Consider the following 18,426-nt stretch of genomic DNA (forward strand, 5'->3'; position numbering starts at 1 on the left):
TAAATAATGGTGGAGTAAGCAGGGACTTGCAACCCACCTGAATTCCATTTTCTTTTGCTCCCGGTATTGCTGATCCAATCCATGGCCAGAAGAGGCATGGCAGTAGTTCTGGGACAGTGTCAAAATTCCTTCCAATACCCATTTTTGGAGGAAGAAGAGCCAGCAGCTGCAGCCTTTACCTTGCCTCGGGGTCTAAAACCTAACTGCATTTAGAATTTAGTTCTGAGACCTAAAATAAATCCCATCTGCAGACTACTGGGGCTGTTTTGCCCCCTTTAAATCCTCTCTCCTGATGCTACAGTGTGAGTGTCCCGTTGTATTTGCTTTGATGACCGTGACATGAATTGTCTGCCCTGACCCAGGTCAGAGGTCACTGTGGAACAAGGTGGCAGCCAGAAATTTCACCCCATCCCTCTCCTGGCGAGTGGAGGGAGTTCAGCCCAATATTTGGGGACATCATTAAACGTTGTTCTTATTCTCTGCAGCTACCTTTGTAAATGAGGTCTTCTGGTGCAATGGGGAGTGTCCCTGCCTCTGAGCCAGAAGCTCTGTATTCGAATCTCACCCCATGGTTTGATGGCCAAAGAACGTGGCCAAACAAGTTGAGTATCAATCTTCAAATCCTTCCAACACATTCAGATGGCAGGCAGCAATTGTGGGTGAGATTCCTTGTCAGCCATGATGGAAAACAAGTCAGAATCTCTACCATCACTATCAATAGCTCCAGACTACAACATGCATGTAAAAGTGCATGTTGTCACAGTGACCTGGACTCCCTAATTGGTCTGTAACACACCATTTTTATAAACAATGAATTTCCTAGCGGAGGATAATGCAAGTAGCATTTCTTTTTTACATACTTTTACACAAAAAATAGCCCACTCTCCTTGGGTACCATTCTTCCCAGTAAATGTTGGTATTAGTAGACAACCCTGCCCACTTCCCCCTGCCCCCAACTAGTCTCCCTGGAAATGTTAGGAGCGAAGACGGATTGTTAGTGTTGAATTATTGAGCCCAAATGATTACAAACTGGGAATCATTATATGCACAATGTCTCCACCAATAACGACTGGAGTCCTGCCAGCTGCTAGCTGAAAGAAACCATTTCTAAAGAAAGAACTGACATTTTTCTGTCACACCTTTTGTGACCTCAGGACCTCCCAAAACACTTCACAATCAAGTGCTTTTGAAGTATAGATAATGTTGAAATGTCAGGAAAACACTGCAGCTGATTTCTGCATTTCTGTTATAACTTTTTTTTAAAAAAATCGGCTGAGGTGAAAATATTGGCCACAAGAACCTGCTTGCACTGCTTTGAATAGTGTCATGGGTTCTTTTACATCAACTTGATGGCACATCCCACAGTGCAGCACTCCCTCAGCACTGCACTGGAGTCTCAGCCTAAACTCCGTACTCGAGTCCCTGGGGTGGGGTCCCTGAGCCCATGGCTTTCTGGGTCAAGCAGGAGAGTAAACAGCTGTTCATATTTATATTCTGTCCATGATTGCTGGTGATAGGTTGAAGTTGCTGCAGCGCCTGAGCTTTCTAACCATTGCATTGGTTCACTCTTGAGGTAGATTGACGGCCATAACCGATAGGGACCCAACACATACAGTCACCTGAATAGGAAAGTCTGAGGAGACTGGACATTGGTGACCACATTGCAGGTGCTGTTACACCCTCACTCATTTTCCAGCATTGCCACAGTCAAGACGTTTTGGAGACCCATCAACATAAAAAGCTCAGAGTGATGAACACACATGCACCAACAGACCTCAGGTTTGCTTTTATTTTTATTAGCTGTTCCTCTCATTATATTTTTATTTAAATGCATAACAGATACATTGTACAAAGCATTTAGAGAAAGTACCTCAACTTGCTGGCTATTCAAAATCAGATATAAACAAAAAAAAAGACGAATCTGCTCCGCCACAACTGGCGAAATAAAAGAAATACAATCTGTTAATTTTTTTTTTTGTTTTTTAAAACATAAGTTTGGCACATTTATACCTTAATTGCTGCCACTGAATAGGATTACTGGAACAAAACACCACACAAGCAGACAAACAGCTTAAAATATTAGGTATAGGTCTAATTAGAAGAATCATGCTGCAATGAAGGAATCATAACTGCTTATACAATTGAATCAGCTCATTGTATTAAACAAAACAAACTAAGTAAAGTCTATTCATTAGGCAGATTCATTAAAACGCATAAGATCGAATGAATTTTTTTTGTTTTTTTTACAACACTATTTGGCACTCGTGTATATCCATTGCCTTCCCCTCCCTTCCTCATCCTACCCCATCCCTCCCTAACCCAGACTTGGAATCATAGATCTCAACCTGTGATATAAAGCACCTGTGAGTACGTGTGTATGTTTGTGTGTAGACTGAACAGTGCGAGATTGTTAAACAGACAAATAAATAGCACAGTGCTACACACACTTTTAATAAAAAGTTATAAAAAAATGATTGTCTAAAATTAAAGTTAATTTGAAAAATTTGGGTGGGGGGGGACACTTATTTGTGGAAGCAGATTGCTGGTTTTCAGTGAGGAACCGGTATCTTACGAAGTGAACTTTGAATTGCTTTAATTATACAACAAAAAAAAAATTGATTTGTGCTTAAAAGAACACAAAACTAATGCAAATAGCAATTTGTACAGGAAGAGCCAATGTCACCCAATCTCCCCTCCTCCCCCATTAAATGACTTTTATACAAATGATTTAGTTTTCAATAAATCGTGTGCTAGGATACATTGAAAATGGTCAAACCCTCTCCCAGTGAGTACAATGGAAGACGCTCTCTCGTGCCGCTGAGGCGTGAGCTCCCAGCTCCTAGTTGAACTACTTTGTGTCGCATTGATCCTCACAACAACGCAGCTGCCTTCGCTGTGCAAAACAAAATACTAGGAGAATAAATACAATTTCATTTTTTTTTTTAAAACTGTCAGTTTAAGGTCACAAAATTCCGAATGGGGTGACCCAGCAGATTTCTAAGGCGTTCTGCTCAGGAGTCTCTCTCTATAAATAGACACAAAGGAAAGGGTAAAAATAAAAAGGAACAGAAAATGCCATGCTATGTATGACGCTGGACTTGGTCCCATCTGGTTATTGCAAAGTGTCATACATGGCTCATAGACTGGAGGGTGCTTGGCTCCGTCGCTGCTCTTGGCATGCTGTGCCACATGTTGGGGGCATTGTGAGATGCGGAATGGATAGATTCCTTGTCGGACAAAGAGAGCATCATGGCATATGCCTACAAAGAGAAGGAAAGAAAGGAATGTGAGTCAGGGAGATAACATCCATTTGAATGGGTATCGCACGCGTTTCAAGTAAACTTTATTTACTTATTACCATTGTTTACTTTAATTTTCTTCCCTTCCCTGCACGTCCCCTTCCCCAACCTGGCTAAAATTTTACACCTCTCCTGATTAGTGAGGTTGGGACCATACAACAACAACAATTATTGTATTTATATAAGGCCTTTAACATAGTAAAATGTCCCAAGGTCCTTCACAAGAGCATTGATCCAGGTGTTACTGCTTTTCTGTTGTTGATTATATTCATATGTGTGGGCAGGGTAGCAGGATAGTGAGATGGTGACAGGATTGGATTTCGGGAAATTATTCAGTGGGTTCCGCTGTCAAATTCAATGAACAGCAGCTTTTTTAAAATAGTTTTGAGTGGAAATACAGTTTTCTTAGGGTGTTGTGGGGTCGCAAAACGGGAAATGCCAATTCAGTTGTAAAGTTAGGCCTATCAGTTTCCCCTATAATTCAATGAGTTTATCCAGTGGAGAACTGAGTCATCCAGACTAGGAAGGTCTTCTGTTTGACCTAGGGTCTGTGCTGATCTCAGCCTGGGTTTGGGACATCACCAGTGAATGTGTGCCTTGGTTAGCAAGCGGGAAAAGAAAAGTCAACTCAAGTTCCTGCTGCTAATTGCTATCCAGCAAATCCTAGGGGAAGTATAGTCGGTCAACCATCAGATGAAGGCAGCATCAAACCTGGCTGGGATATCTGAACTAAAAACAAAAATGCTGGAAAAACTCAGCAGGTCTGGCAGCATCTGTGGAGAGAGAAGCAGAGTTAATGTTTCGAGTCTGTATGACTCTACTTCAGAGCTAAACAGAAGTTTAAATATATGGATTTTATACTGTTTAAGAGGGGGTGGAACAGGTGGAGCAAGATAGAAGCTCAGGGATCGGTGGGAGCTAAGGAGAAACTGACAAAGATGTCATGGGCACAAGACAAAGGGAGCGTTAACGGTAGTGGTAAAGACTAAAGAGGGTGCTGATAGTGGTATAAATATAAGAGCAGAATGTGTTAATAGTAGAACAAGAGTCAGTGCTCTGTGAAAGCACAACATAGAAACCAGTGACAGATAGCCCTGTGGGGTACTTGGGGAAAAAGGATAACAAATAAATAAATAAAAATAAATAAATAGCAAAAATAAAAAGTATCATTAAAAAAGCAAAAAAAAAAATTGGATTAAAAAAGGGGTAAAGATGGAGGAGAGGGTTCATGGTCTGAAGTCATTGAACTCAATGTTAAGTCCAGAATGCTGTAAAGTGCTGAGGTGCTGTTCCTCCAGTTTGCGTTGGGCTTCACTGGAACATTGCAGCAGGCCAAGGATGGACATGCGGGCATGACAGCAGGGTGGTGTGTTGAAATGGCAGGCGACAGGAAGGTCTGGATCATGCTTGCGGACAAACCGAAGGTGTTCCGCAAAGTAGTCACCCGGTCTGCGTTTGGACTCCCCAGTGTAGAGGAGACTGCATTGGGAGCAGCGAATACAGTAGACCAAATTGAAGGAGGTGCAAGTGAAGTGCTGCTTCACCTGAAAGGAGTGTTTGGGGCCTTCGACGGTGAAGAGGGAGAGGGTAAAGAGGCAGGTGTTGCACCTTCTGCGATTGCATGAGAAGGTGTCTTGAGAAGGGGATGAGGAGTTGGGGGTGATGGAGGAGTGGACCAGGGTATCACGGAGGGAACGATCCCTACAGAATGCTGACAGGGTTGGTGGGGGGGGCGGTGCAGTGAAGGAGAAGATATGTTTGGTGGCAGCATCATGCTGGAGTTGATGGAATATCTGATCTGGTTGACTTCTCTGGCAGCACTTAGTCAAGGCTGCCCCTTTTGAGGGACATGCCAGAGGCTTCCTGCTGCCTGTGCAACATCTTCAGAATACGAGAGGAGGGTTTATTCCATACTTCGTGTTGAACAGCTTGCAGATTCTCTTTTAGTAAATGCACATAGATACACAGGATAGGTGTGAAAAGGCCATCCGTCCAATCTTTGTTCATCCTATCATTTGCACATATTCCAAATTGGTGCTGTGTAGCTGAACAGCATCTAATTTACATTAAAATCAGGGGCCTAATAAGCCTGCAGTGGACCATGCTGGGAACTTTAGGCCTTTTATGAATCTCATAATTCATGATTCATCTGGGGAGTGGCACCTGATGCACTTCAGTATGCTGCCATGATATGACTTGCACCACTGAAGATGAATTCGCTCCCTGAGTCTCACCTGTGACTTGGATTTCCTGTATAAAGGCTGCTTCAGATCTTCAGACAGGTGGGTAGTGCTGTATGTGGTCAGATCAGCCTCACTGAACTGATTCCCCTCGGCTTTCCTTGTGTTGAGGCTGTCTGTGAAGTGCCGGATGTGTTCCAGGGCGGAAAGGCTACTCTTGGTTTGAAGTCTCATATCCTCTTGCTTATAACTTGAAGAAGAAACAAAGTGGTTGCTCAACATGTATAAACGAATGATAGCAAGTCATATTACTCCAATCATAGCATTTCACATTTTTTGCCAGAACAGAACTAAGCAAGCTGCTTGGCAGAATGTGTCTAAATATTAAAAGTTAGTGTTTACAAGGAAAACTGTTGTCACTTGATGCCATGTGAAGAGTGGAGGCTCACTCAGTAGCATAAGACAGATGAGCTACAAAACTTGCCCACATCATTCTGCTGCAGTTCTGTAGCTGAAACAATAGGGCTAGTTTTAATCTAATTTACTGGGTCCAAGCCCACCTCCTACTTTACCATTGGCAGATTGGATCAAGTCAGCTTCATACCAAGAGGGATAGGCTAGAATTACCCCCCAGTATCTCAGAATAACCTTGGACAGGCCATTAGAAATTTTTTAAATGAGCTGAAATGAGTTTCTCCAGCTCCATTACCTCATGCAATAGCTTCATTTTTCCAGCAGTCCAAGGGGCCTGTGAACAAAAACTTGTGTTCTCCCCAGGCAGCAGAAAAATCAAAAGGCTTGTAAAATATTTAACTGTGTGCTATCTTTAGAGTACGGTTTACGTTTCTGCTGTATGCAAGTTAAGTAGGGATCTGTTTTTCTTCACATGACCACCCCTCACAACCACCCCCTGCCCAGAAGATATCTAATTAACTGCCAGGGAACTATCTACAAAATCAGTCTTCAATAGGGCATATTGAAGGGTTAATTGGAGTGCCATTGGACATCAGGTGCCACTCGCAATATATACCAACCTGCTGGGAGATTCCTTGCTGTTCTGCTCCGGCTTCCTCAGCTCATCATATTCAATTCCATCTTGGTTTCCGCCATCCAGTTTAAAAGCAATCGGATCATTGACCGGCTTTCTCAACATGTTACATCCTCCTTCCTCTTCTTCTTCTTCCAGTTCCACATCTTCCTCTTCATCATCATCATCCAGTTCATGAGTTTTCTGACTCGTCACGGGGGCTTTCTCCTCCTCACTGTGTCTACCATTGATTCTGAAGGGTGAGAAAAACAAGGCATGAGTGGTTGCTGACCCCAGGACTTAAAATATGAGTCTCAATATTCCTGGCACAAGTATCACTGTAGATAGCTGCACTCAATCAAATAATTATTGAGAGGTTCAAAAAGACTGTTTATGATAGAAGTTTTGTGAGGTGAAGGCCTCCTTTAAAAAAAATTGTTTGGCTTTTAACCCCACTTCTATCACTCAGCTGCCTCACAAGGGAGATTACTGAGAGTATACCAAGGGGAAGGACGTAGATGTACTATACCTGGAATCTTAAAAAGCATTTGATTAAGTGCCATATGAGAAACATCTTGCAAAGATGGAATTTAGATAAAGTGGCAGCATGGATAGAGAAGTGATTAATGGATAGAAGCGAGATGTGAAGGAATTTCTTCTCTCAGAGGGTAGTGGATTTCTGGAATTGTCTACCCCAGAGAGTTGTGGAGGCTGGATTACTGAAAGTATTTAAAGAGGAGGTAGACAGATTTTTGAAATATCAGGGAGTAGAGGGCTATGAGGAACTGGCATGAAAGAAGAGTTGAGGTCTGGGGCAGATCAGCCATGATCTTATTGATTAGTGGGGCAGGTTTGAGGGGCTGAATGGCTTACTTCTGCTCCTATTTCTTATGTTATGCCAAATGGATATTTATCACTTTGGCAAAGCATAGTTAGTGGTATGTCCCAAAGATCAGTGCTGGGACCTCTCTTGTCAACATATATAAATGTTTAACCAGGGGCTTGTTCACATACATAAATAATTTGGTCATGGGTGCAGAAAGACTAAAATTTGCTGATGACACCAAATTAGAGAGCATGGTAAATTGAGAAAGAATACAGAAGACTGTAAGAAGAAATAGTTTATGAGAGTGGGCAAATATGTGGCAAATACAATTCAAAGTGGTGGAGGTTACTTTTTGGAAAAAGAAAGGAAATAAAAACTCAATGGTAACATTCTGACTAAGCGGAGGAACAAAGAAATGTAGGGCGATAGATATGGAATCCTTTAACAGTAGGATTATAGGTGAAAAAAGTAGGACAAGTGGGATATCGGGTTTTATATGTCATGGTCTGAATACAAAAGCAGCAAGGGTATGATGAATTGGTTGAGGCAAATTTGGAGTACTGTGTGCAGTTTTGTTATCTTCTGTTATAGAAAGACATAGGAGCCATGGAAAAGGCACAAAATAGATTTAATAGGATGATATCAAAGGTAGGATATAGTTATGATGAAAGATTTGGAAAAAAAGAAAACTATGTTACTAGTGCAAAAATGGTGAAGGTGAAATGTAATGGAAGTTTTACAAGGTTTTGAAAGGATTTGATAAAGTAAATGGTAAAAGATTATTTCCACTGATTAATAAATTATTAAAAAGGAGGGATGAACTTAGAATTAGTACAAAAAGCATAAAGGGAGAAGTTGCAAGGCATTTTTTATCCTTTGTCTAGCACTTAATATACATAGCTTTACATTCTTCATGGATTGAGGAATATTAAAACATGTGTTTATAAAAGTGGCATTCTGTAGAATTCTAGTATGTCAATGCCTATTACGCTATTGGCTACTGAAAATATCAATTAAGGCATTTAGAAGCCAAGGGAGTAAAAATATTAAAGGAAGTAAACTTAACTTGAGAGATAATTTTGATATAGAGATACCCCCAGCACAAACCTGATAGGACAATTGGTCTCCTCTGCTGAAGTTGATATGATTGGTTTTTAAACTCACTGCCTGGGAGAACAACTCACATGTGGATGGGCTGGACCTTATAGAAACCACCCAATTTTCAGTTCCAGTGAAGTTTCTATAATGGCTAGAATATGGGCAATGCCTGGGCCATGAATTGAAAATTTACCCCATGACTCCATAATATTCTTTCTCGTACAGTGTAAAATGAGATCCTTTACTCTCCTTCCCAGTAAGCAGGTAATGTATCTCTCCTGTGGTTTTGGATGTTAATGGGTTGAGCACATCACATTTCTAACCCATTATGAGCCTATGGCAGCTGTTATGAGACTCATTCATTACATGCAAGCTAGGGTCAATTGGGGTAAATGGGAGATATAAGAAAATAATAATGTAATTGCAAAAATTGAAAACATTTTTACCCATATTTCGGATGCTTCTAATGGAATAAGGTAAACTATTTAAACGTCACTTGTCGTGCTAATAGCCACCACAAGATGGCAACTTCCAGTTGGTGCCTGGCTTAAAAAAAACTGAATTTCAACTCAAAACATTAAAGTAGCAGCATTGTTCAAATCACAAACCTCCTTCCAATAATACACTCATGCTCAAAAAATGTGATTTTTCACATAGATCTACTTTTATTTTGACAAAGGATCTTTGCCTCAAACATTAATCTGTCTTTTCTGATGTTGACAATCCTACTGTGTATTTTCAATATTCCTGTTGCTTCTAATAGCCCGCCAGCATACTGGAATGATTTAGCAATGTTAACCTTCACATGACTTAAAGCAAGTAATGAGCTCAATGACATTTGAGTAAATAGCATGAATATCCTCCTCCTTCAGGTACCATGCTCTAAGTCACCATGGGCTTCCATTGGATTGGTCTATGATTATACTTGGCAAAGTACGGCAGTAGCTTGCCATTGCCTTCTACAGTATGGCTGACCAGGAAACTCTCCCAGTCTTACCACCTGCCATCAGGAGTATTGGAAGGATTTACAGGCTGATCATCAACCTGGTTGGCCACATTATGAATACAACTTCTGTAGTCATCAAGTCCTGAAGTGGGACTTGAACTTGGAGCTTCAGGCCCCGAGGCAGGAACGCTATCACCACACCACAAGACAAGTGTGAACAGCAGCTTGTTGTATTACTTTACAACATGAGTTGAAAGGAACATTGTAATTGCTGCTTTAACTGAGGTGGGTGATGCAGTGATTGTTTGGATAATGAACGGGTACAAATTTACTTTGCATCCATCATTTATTTAATATAACTTGCTCCAGGAATTATATAATTACATTGACAAATATATACGTTGAAAGATAAATAAATGTACTTGACTAGCTGTGAATACATATATATTCAAATCTGTGCTTGCCTATAGGTGAACTGCAGTTTGTAAGTACAGTACCTATGCCAATTCGTCTGGCTACCAGTATAATTGTAACGCAATAGACACTTTAGGAATCATATTATATCATATAATATTCCATGCATTCCTGGTTAATTTGTTTCCCCCTATCTGCTGGCTGTTGCTGTTTTTTCAGTAACATAAACCAGTTTCTGACACGTTTATTTACCAGCTAAACTATCTATCAAGGTCTCAATCAGGCAATAATACTACTGTTTTCCCTATAATAACCAGTTATCATTCTGTTGCTCTGCAACCTCTTTTTTACATGAATAGATAAAAACAGTCTATAATATGATTGCAAACATATGTTTGGATTTTACTCAAGAAATCATTAGACTAACTTTCACTTTAGAGAATACAAAGGACCCAATATACTTGCAGAGTGCTTGTTCCAGCTCGATGTGCTTAAGATTCATTAAAATCACACTAACTGTTACCAGGTGCTGGATATAACAGCACAGGGAGACAAACATTCACACTTTCACTTGTATACACACATGCAAAACTAATGCATACATTCACACTGTGATGCACCGACACTGATGCAAGCATATACACATACCCAAATATATGCATAAAATATCTGCAGGTATTTACTTAAAAATACTTGCATACAAAAATGTACATGAGCATTCATACACTCATGTTAAGATATATACATATATTTATGCACACATTCACACAGGCCTGGATTTTCACTCCTGAGGTGGGTAGCTCAAGTCTGGAAGTTTCCTGGCTCGCTGGACCTGCCTTGGTAGAAAGCCCTCCAATTGTCACGATTTTCACTTTGGGGTTGTGGGGGGCGCAGTGGGGTGAGAGTGGGGGTGGGGGGGATGGAGTCAGGCCGACCATGGCCATGGGGCAGCCAAGTGCCGAGGTGGGCTTCGCAGAAGGCTTGCCTTGGTTATCTGGGACTTTGTTCCAGTTGTATTAAAGGCTGTTAGGCCCTCTAGCCCTCACCCCTCACGCCACCAACACCTCCCACCCACTCCCCGTGCCACCTCCATTCACTCCTTGCCAACTCATGCTCCCCACCCACTCTGCCCTTGGCCCCTCATACATTCCATGCCAACTCATGCCAACTCTTGGCCCTTCCATGCCCAATCACTCAGTACACACTTTTTACAGAATCAATGAGCTGTTTAGTAACAATGGCATGTGTGTAATTGCTCAGAAAAAAAAAAAAACACCCATTCACAAATATTCCTTTAAAACAAAACGGCTGCTCCTATAAAAGTGTCAATCAGACAAACCATTAAATTATCAATAACAGAGGCTTCAAACACTTCATGCCTCTTAATCTTATGAAAATAAACATTGAGACATTGACAAAAGGGATCACAGAAAGAACAACTTATCAAAACCACTTAAAGGTGTAAATCTAGCAAATTAAACAGTTCTCTCGAGTTGTTAAAACAAAACCCCCTACTGAGATAATCCTTTTATGTGTTGGGCTCTCAACCAAACATGCATAATGAGGACAGGTGTAAGAACTCTTTCAGTAGAACTGGATGGTCTCTGAGCAGTTCCACACAGGGAGAATTTTAGCAGGCAAGGGGAAGTAGGTGCAGGTGCATGTGGGGAATTAAATCCCCTAAAGGTGATGTTGCAATGGCATCCTAACATACTCCACTCACTTTTAGCTTTACTCAGGTTGGCTCGCAGGTAAGCAGGGAGCTGTCTGGTAAATAATTTTCACACACAAATAAATCCTTAACTGCCTTGACTAACCATTCTGGCTTTAACAACCAGCAAATGTACAGTGGGTTGTGCTTCCTCAGTGAAACTGAGAGGATGGAAAGGCTTTGAAAAGTGAAACTGAAGAGCACCAACCATAGACAACTGATAGAAGAAGTGCTGTGAGCACCAATCTGAGTTTGAGCTTTCACTGCTCGACTTGTGGTTGCCAACTTATTGGAAGTCAGCTCACCTGTCTTATATTTCCCTGCTGCCAACTTTCACCACAGCATGGGAGCAACATAAGCAGCTCTACCTTGTAAATCTGATGACAAACAAGAAGAGCAGCTACACCAAAAGCACCAGCAGAAGGAGCAACACAAACATCAGTGGTACTAGCTACCTTCTCCTCAGCTGCTCCACAGGACAGAGATGGACCCAGAGATGAGGCTCTAAGGAGGTGAGACCCCCTAACACAGAGTCTACAGGCAGTGGATCAGCTCTCTCAACCAATGTTACCTCTATTTTTTTTTTCCTGAGTCCACGGGTGATGTAGTTGCACAACCCCTTCAAGTTCTTTTTTGCTTGGCTTTGCTGCACAGTAATTTAAAAGAGAAGACATGTGTGTGACCTGCGTAAGGGCTTTTAGCTTGCCATGTGGCCACACAGCTTAGAAGGAACATCCCTCACAACATGTGTAAGCATTTATGGCCCAGGCAGCTCAGGTTTTCTCAGCAGGTCAACACTGACATTTTCAACCTTCTGAACAAGACCTCCTTCCCAGTCAACCAGGTGGACATGCATTGCCAGTGTCTGTCAAGTTGGCTGTCACGTCAGTGCAACCTCCCCACCACCATCCCCCAACCACCCCCACCACCGAAAACTTCACCCAGGTATCTGCCTTTCCTCGAAGTTGTGTGCCTCTTCTCCTACAAGGAGAGAAAGCAGAAAATTATGAGTGTTAAAAGTGGCTTGTGTGGAGAAGAGGGAAGGACAACATTTGTGGAGGGTGACTGTGAGGTATAAATGTGAGAGGGCAATGGGATCAGGGTGAGTGTGAGTGTTGGCTGTCCACATGGGGATATGAGGAGGTGCCTGGAGAGGGAGGAATGGGTGGAGTGCTGTACCAGAGAATACTGGGGAAGTTAGTGTGGGGCTTGAACCCAGAACTGTTATGTCACTCAACTTTTCTGCCCTCCTGAGGTAATTGACCCTCTTTGTGCACTCTATCCAGGTTGGAGGGACCACACTTCTGCTGACTTGCTTGGACATACCCATCTGGTTGGTTGGAGAGGTTGTCCTCTTCCCACCTGTCCTTGGGAAAGATCAGCTCAAGCAGTCCCTCAGATCCCATAGCAGGACCTCCAGGTAAAAGTGGTGGTGGTGGGACGTGGGGTTGGGGGTAGGGTTGTGTGGTGTCAGTCTTTCCAGGTTTTTCTCTGTTCTTCTGGTTCCTGCAGCCTCAGAAATCCCCAGTCCAGTAATCCATGTCCAGTTGAACCTTTCTGACCCATGCTGGGTCCCTCTAATTAGAAATTTTTCATTTGACAGATTTGGCATGACATCACACCTGCTCTTTCTGATTGGTTGGGAGACCTGGAAGCAGGGTGTTAATGCTATGGCTGAGTTTAAAGAAGCACAGCAAAGCTCATTCCAATGGGAGTCAGGGTCCTGACCCACCACAGTCCGTCAATTCACCAGGGACTACGAGTTGAAAATTCCCCATAACAACTTAAACTTCAGTCAAACCAACCCTTCTAAATTCCAGGGAATATATATGCACAATATATCCACAAATATAAATATGCAAAGGCATGCACGTAGCCGTTTACAATTGCAGAGATCTCTACAAAAAGCACACATACATATGCAATAGGAATCCTACAGCTTGAAAGCCTGATTTGTTTGAAACGCAGTCCAACTCCCTTTTCGTTACCAAGTTTGGTTGGAAAATTCTGGACACGGTTGAGTATCACAAAAGCTGATCATTAACCCAGAAAGAGATTAACAATCAGGGCAGCACAGCACATGCAATGCCAGAATCTCACTTGGTTACAATCCTAACAATTTTGTGGGTCTGCTGAGGTGCCACTGGAGTCCATGGTTCCTGGACCTGGCTGAAGGCAGCTCTATGATTCTGTGTGCACATGTCAGGGCACAAACGCTAATGTAGTCTCAGGAATCAACCGGTCATAATGCACATATACAGAAGTGTAGAATAGGTGTATTAGGTGACCCAGGCCTATTCGTTTTCCACTGCATAGATTGTAACACAGGAAACTTTGCTAGTGAAAACAGCAGAATGGTAGTAATTAAGGAAAAACAATGATCCGCTTCACTTTTTTTCTACGTTGTTCTGCAGAACGTGGACTTCAATTTAGATGTTGACCTACCATAAGAACAATGGCAGATCGCAAGATAAATTTTTTGAGTAATGTTCTCCTGGGACCTAAGTAGTAACACGAAAGCATGTTATTACAGCTTTCACACATCCAAAGTTATTCACAATAGTTCTTTAAGTCTTTTTAACTCTACTGCAAACTGCAGGATTGTGACTTTGCCTACTTCATATCCCCTCTTGTCACACTTGGTGTCCTGAAATTCTTACACAGTTGACTGGAGTCGTGAACATGTTCTCTTCCAAACTTTGCAAAAAACAAACTGATTCCCTTCATGCTGAATTTGTCCCATTCATACAGTATAGGCAGTTAGTTCACAATCACATTCATAACTTTATCATCTATTTTTTAATTCATTTGTGGGATGTGGGCATCGCTGGCTAGGCCAGCATTTATTGCCCATCCCTAATTACCCTTGTTCAGAAGGCATTTAAGAGTCAACCACGTTGCTGTGGGTCTGGAGCCACATGTAGGCCAGCATTGCCAGTCATCTCCTCATGTGGGCATTAGTGAACCAGATTGGTTTTTACAGCAATCGACAATAGTGTCATGGTCATCATTAGACTTTTAATTCCACTATCTGCCATGGTGCCACTACGCCATCACCTCCCCTTGGCTGAGGACCTTCCCTTATGGAAGGCTCTTGTTGAACAGTGTACATCAAATGTATATTACTGCACTATAATAATGGGCTGAACATCAAAATGGCATTATCCTAACAAAAATATTATGTTTATGTAAGGAAATCAAAAAGCACAAATAATAAAGTCAGAACTTTACAATACAGGTAACAACATTTGGAGTGTCTTTAATTTTTAAAAAGAAAGAGTGAATGTTTGGAGCCATGGGGGAATTCACTGACCATTCATACCTGGATATAAATATACTTTCTGGTGATGGCGAACCCAAATAGCCCAGGGAGTATGGCTAGCAGAATGTGGTACAGTTTACAGAAATCATAGTGACATCAGCAGTTATCAGATGGCTCAATTCTGCAGGAAAAGCACTATTTGGTAAATCGACTGAAACCACAAGGACAAATGATTCACTGATTGCAATCCAAGACGTGTTTTTTTGTCAGTCTCAAAACACCAGTCCAATCGTGCATCTCCACAACATCAGTCTTTCTCTCCCAACCACAGAAGCAATTAGGCTCAGTACAAAAGACAGGAAATGACCTTTTTGGAACAAAAAAATAGATGATTTATCTGTTTGTGAACGCAAAGTTAAAGGAAAGCAGCAGAATGGAGAAGATTAATCATGGGAGTCAATCCATGTGAATACTGAGACCAGGCAGTCAGCCTAATGACTACTTCTCTATGATATAAACCATGTGCAACATGTGTACTCTGTATAATGTGACTCTGCATGTTCACTGGCTTTATATACAGGTTAGCATTGTTTCCAAAAGCATAGTAATAGCGACGGCATTGTCCAAAACATGATTATTAAAGTCAATTGAATTCATTGTTTAGATATTCTCAATGAACTAAAAGGCACATTTCAACTCTTATCAAGAGATCATGTTGATTTCATTGAGGTGACTTTTCAGTATAAAAATTAAAGCTGAATTTTATTTGCAGTGCTGTTGGCTTAGTATAAAATGCTCATTCCTCTGTCCTGCTTCACTGTAAGAGGAGTTCCATTATATCAGCAGCCATTAAGTGCAATGGAACATTTTTTTCACAAGTGCTTTTAATGCTTTATTGGTAGATTGAAGAGTGTGAAACTACAAGTATACTCAGAATGTGTAGTGTTCAGTATCATTGGAGTTGAAATTCTGACAAGGTTGAAGAGATTGAGCTCAGATCAAGGTGTATTGAAAAGAAACCATAGCTTGGCCAGTGCAGAGAGCTGCCCCACAGATGCGGCAGAGACAGGAGCCAGGTACTGTGGATATCTGAACCTGAAAATATCTGGCATTAACAGTGAGATAGACGCAGAACTTCAGCTCACTGTACAATGCAGGGATTAACTTCTGCCAATATTCCTGATTATGTCAGCTAAGGCAAATCATGAGTGAGATTTGTTAACAAAGAAGGGTACAGAGTAATTCAGATGCTTGGAAGACATGCCGTCGTGCTATAGCTGGAGAACAGTCCATGGTTCTCCTTTTGAAAAATGCACAAAATTTCTTACTAATGAATATTATCCTTGTGTAAATCCTCAACCCATCCGAAATATAACACTGTCAGAGAATCAATGGAACAGAGGCAGTGCATCTCCATCCTTATGCAAGGTTTCCCTAGTAATATGTTTAATTCTTCTCCAAACAATATTTCTACAACTACATAAAAGTCCATCAAACAAGCAAGGCTTACAAGTAAGAAAATCTACACCACTGCATTAAAGTATGTGAGTCTTAAATCCATAACAAACTATATGACAGCGCATGGAATATAGAAAGCTCAACACAAATCTGTAATTTTAAGAATATCCCATTACAAGAATCATTACTGGTTTCAGCTTAAAAGTTTAAAGGGCAGCATGATTCTCTTACATTTAAGCCAATATTGAGAACATATCTTGCTGGTATGAGATTAAATACTATTCGCCTGTTCCAGTGTGTATTCCTTAAATTCCCCTGTTCTGAGTGTGTATCCTCCATCTTGAACTATTTCCCTACATCCAAATGCTCCTTCGGGTAAAAACTGTAATCTCTTAACATTCCTCTGTATGTACTCTTTATTTTTCCCAAATGAGAGCATACCTATCTCCCAGACACTCACCATTTTTCTTCTGTATCCAACTATTCTCAGCTGTGTTTCCTATCTGTCCATTATCTGCCGTATAATCAGACTGTAAAGATCATTAGTGGAAGTCAGTGGGGTTGTACCTTTAACAATTAACAAAGATAGGAAGACAGAGGAAGAAAAAATCCTTGTTATGAATTTTTGCGTTACATCTGCTGAGAAAATCATCCCATATTTAGTCTCTTCTTATCAATGTGTGACAATAATGAGATTTGGACAGACATGAAGGCAGTATGATTGAGCATAGTCCAAACTGCCAGCTTGCAGGTCTGTCATAAACGATGTAGAACTGGCTCGATACCAAAAGAATAAGGCTAGATGATTAAGAAAACAAAATCGCTAATTACACTTTCAAATGCAGTAATTTGCAGAGGATAAAATATCCATCAAAAGCAGCTGAAAGTGCAGGAGTTAGAAAGGAAACATTGTGTGACCTCCTGACCTCGTCTTTCTTTACCAACTTCCTGCATTGTTACATGTTGAGGCCAGATGTTGGCAAGAGAAAAAGCCCGATCACCAAGAGAAGTTTTAATGTGCACGTAATGTTAATTTAATCAAATTTCATCTTACATATTTCAGCTTTGATATTTTCTATCATTCCTGTTGCCATTTACAAAGGGGGGAAAACTGAAGTGAACTGGGAAGATTTTTATCTCTGTAATCTTTGTGATGTTTAAAAACGTTATGCAAAATTAACAAGAACAAAAAAAAAACACTCCGACAAAAAATGTGAGCACCTAATCTTAGATTTAAATGTGACTCCGGAGCTTAATGAAACTGAGTGAAAAAATGTTTTAAAAAACATTCCTTTCAAGAAAATTAATGGAAAACGATTTAATAGGAGAAAAAAAGATTCAGCATCAAGTCTTAAAGCTCTGGAGTAATCCATCATCAAAATGTGTGGCTCAATAACTTGTTGCTAGGCTTAGCTTCTAGATCGCCATATGAATGGTGAGTGCGACTCAGGATATAGAGTTAAACCTAGCAGCTTGGTACCCACAATTTAATCAGGCAAGTTTACTCTGATCATTCCTCATTTTGTTGCTCAGTTAAATCATAACTCCACATTAGCAGCTGCATTCACACTCTACCATCTAGATGTACTCTCAGGAACCTGAAATACCAGAGTCATTAGCCTGTAGGTCTCAGCTTTGGCAACCTTCTTGCCTCTGAATCTGTAGGTTGTGGGTTAAAACTCCAACATTTAAACACAGAAGCTATTCTAACATCTTAATGCAGTACTGAGGGAATATTGCATTGTTCAAATGCTGTCTGTTGGATTTGTTAAACCTTGGCCTCTTCTGCATGCTCAGGTGAGTGTAGAAGTCCCACTGCACTATGTGAAGCAGCAGTGTTCTTCTAGTATGATGACCAATATTGATCCCTGAACCAACACTACTAAAAATATACAAATTGGTCATCCATATTATTGTTGCTTGTGGGGCTTTGCTGTTTGCAAATTGACTGCCCTGTTTGCGTACAAAACAGTGGCCATACTTCAAGAGTAATTTATTAGTTTTAATGGACTTTAGGACATCCTGAGTATGTGAAAGACTGATCACGTTCTTGATCTGTAAGGGGATCAAAGGTTACGGGGAGAAGGCGGGAGAATGGGGTTGAGAAACTTGATTGAATGGCGGAGCAGACTCAATGGGCCAAATGGCCTAATTTCTGCTCCTATGTCTTATGGTCTTATGGATCTGAACACAAGTCGAATGCTA

General features: G+C 41.1%; 1 protein-coding gene across 8 annotated transcripts in view; it reads right to left on the reverse strand.

Moving 5' to 3' along the window:
• Nucleotides 1-1,775: 1,775 nt before the first annotated feature.
• The window catches only part of mecom (MDS1 and EVI1 complex locus), an 804,010-nt gene continuing 787,359 nt past the window's right edge, over nucleotides 1,776-18,426 (reverse strand). For all 8 annotated transcript variants that reach the window (XM_078564130.1, XM_078564129.1, XM_078564131.1 and 5 more), the window contains 3 exons: nucleotides 6,514-6,759; nucleotides 5,534-5,729; nucleotides 1,776-3,260 (listed from right to left, as the gene is read on the reverse strand). In XM_078564130.1, the coding sequence (XP_078420256.1) occupies nucleotides 3,126-3,260; nucleotides 5,534-5,729; nucleotides 6,514-6,759 (577 nt within the window). In that variant the 3' untranslated portion in view covers nucleotides 1,776-3,125. The remainder of the gene's footprint in view (nucleotides 3,261-5,533; nucleotides 5,730-6,513; nucleotides 6,760-18,426) is intronic.

This window comes from Cetorhinus maximus, chromosome 19, assembly GCF_964194155.1.
Source record: "Cetorhinus maximus chromosome 19, sCetMax3.hap1.1, whole genome shotgun sequence".
NCBI lineage: Eukaryota > Metazoa > Chordata > Chondrichthyes > Lamniformes > Cetorhinidae > Cetorhinus > Cetorhinus maximus.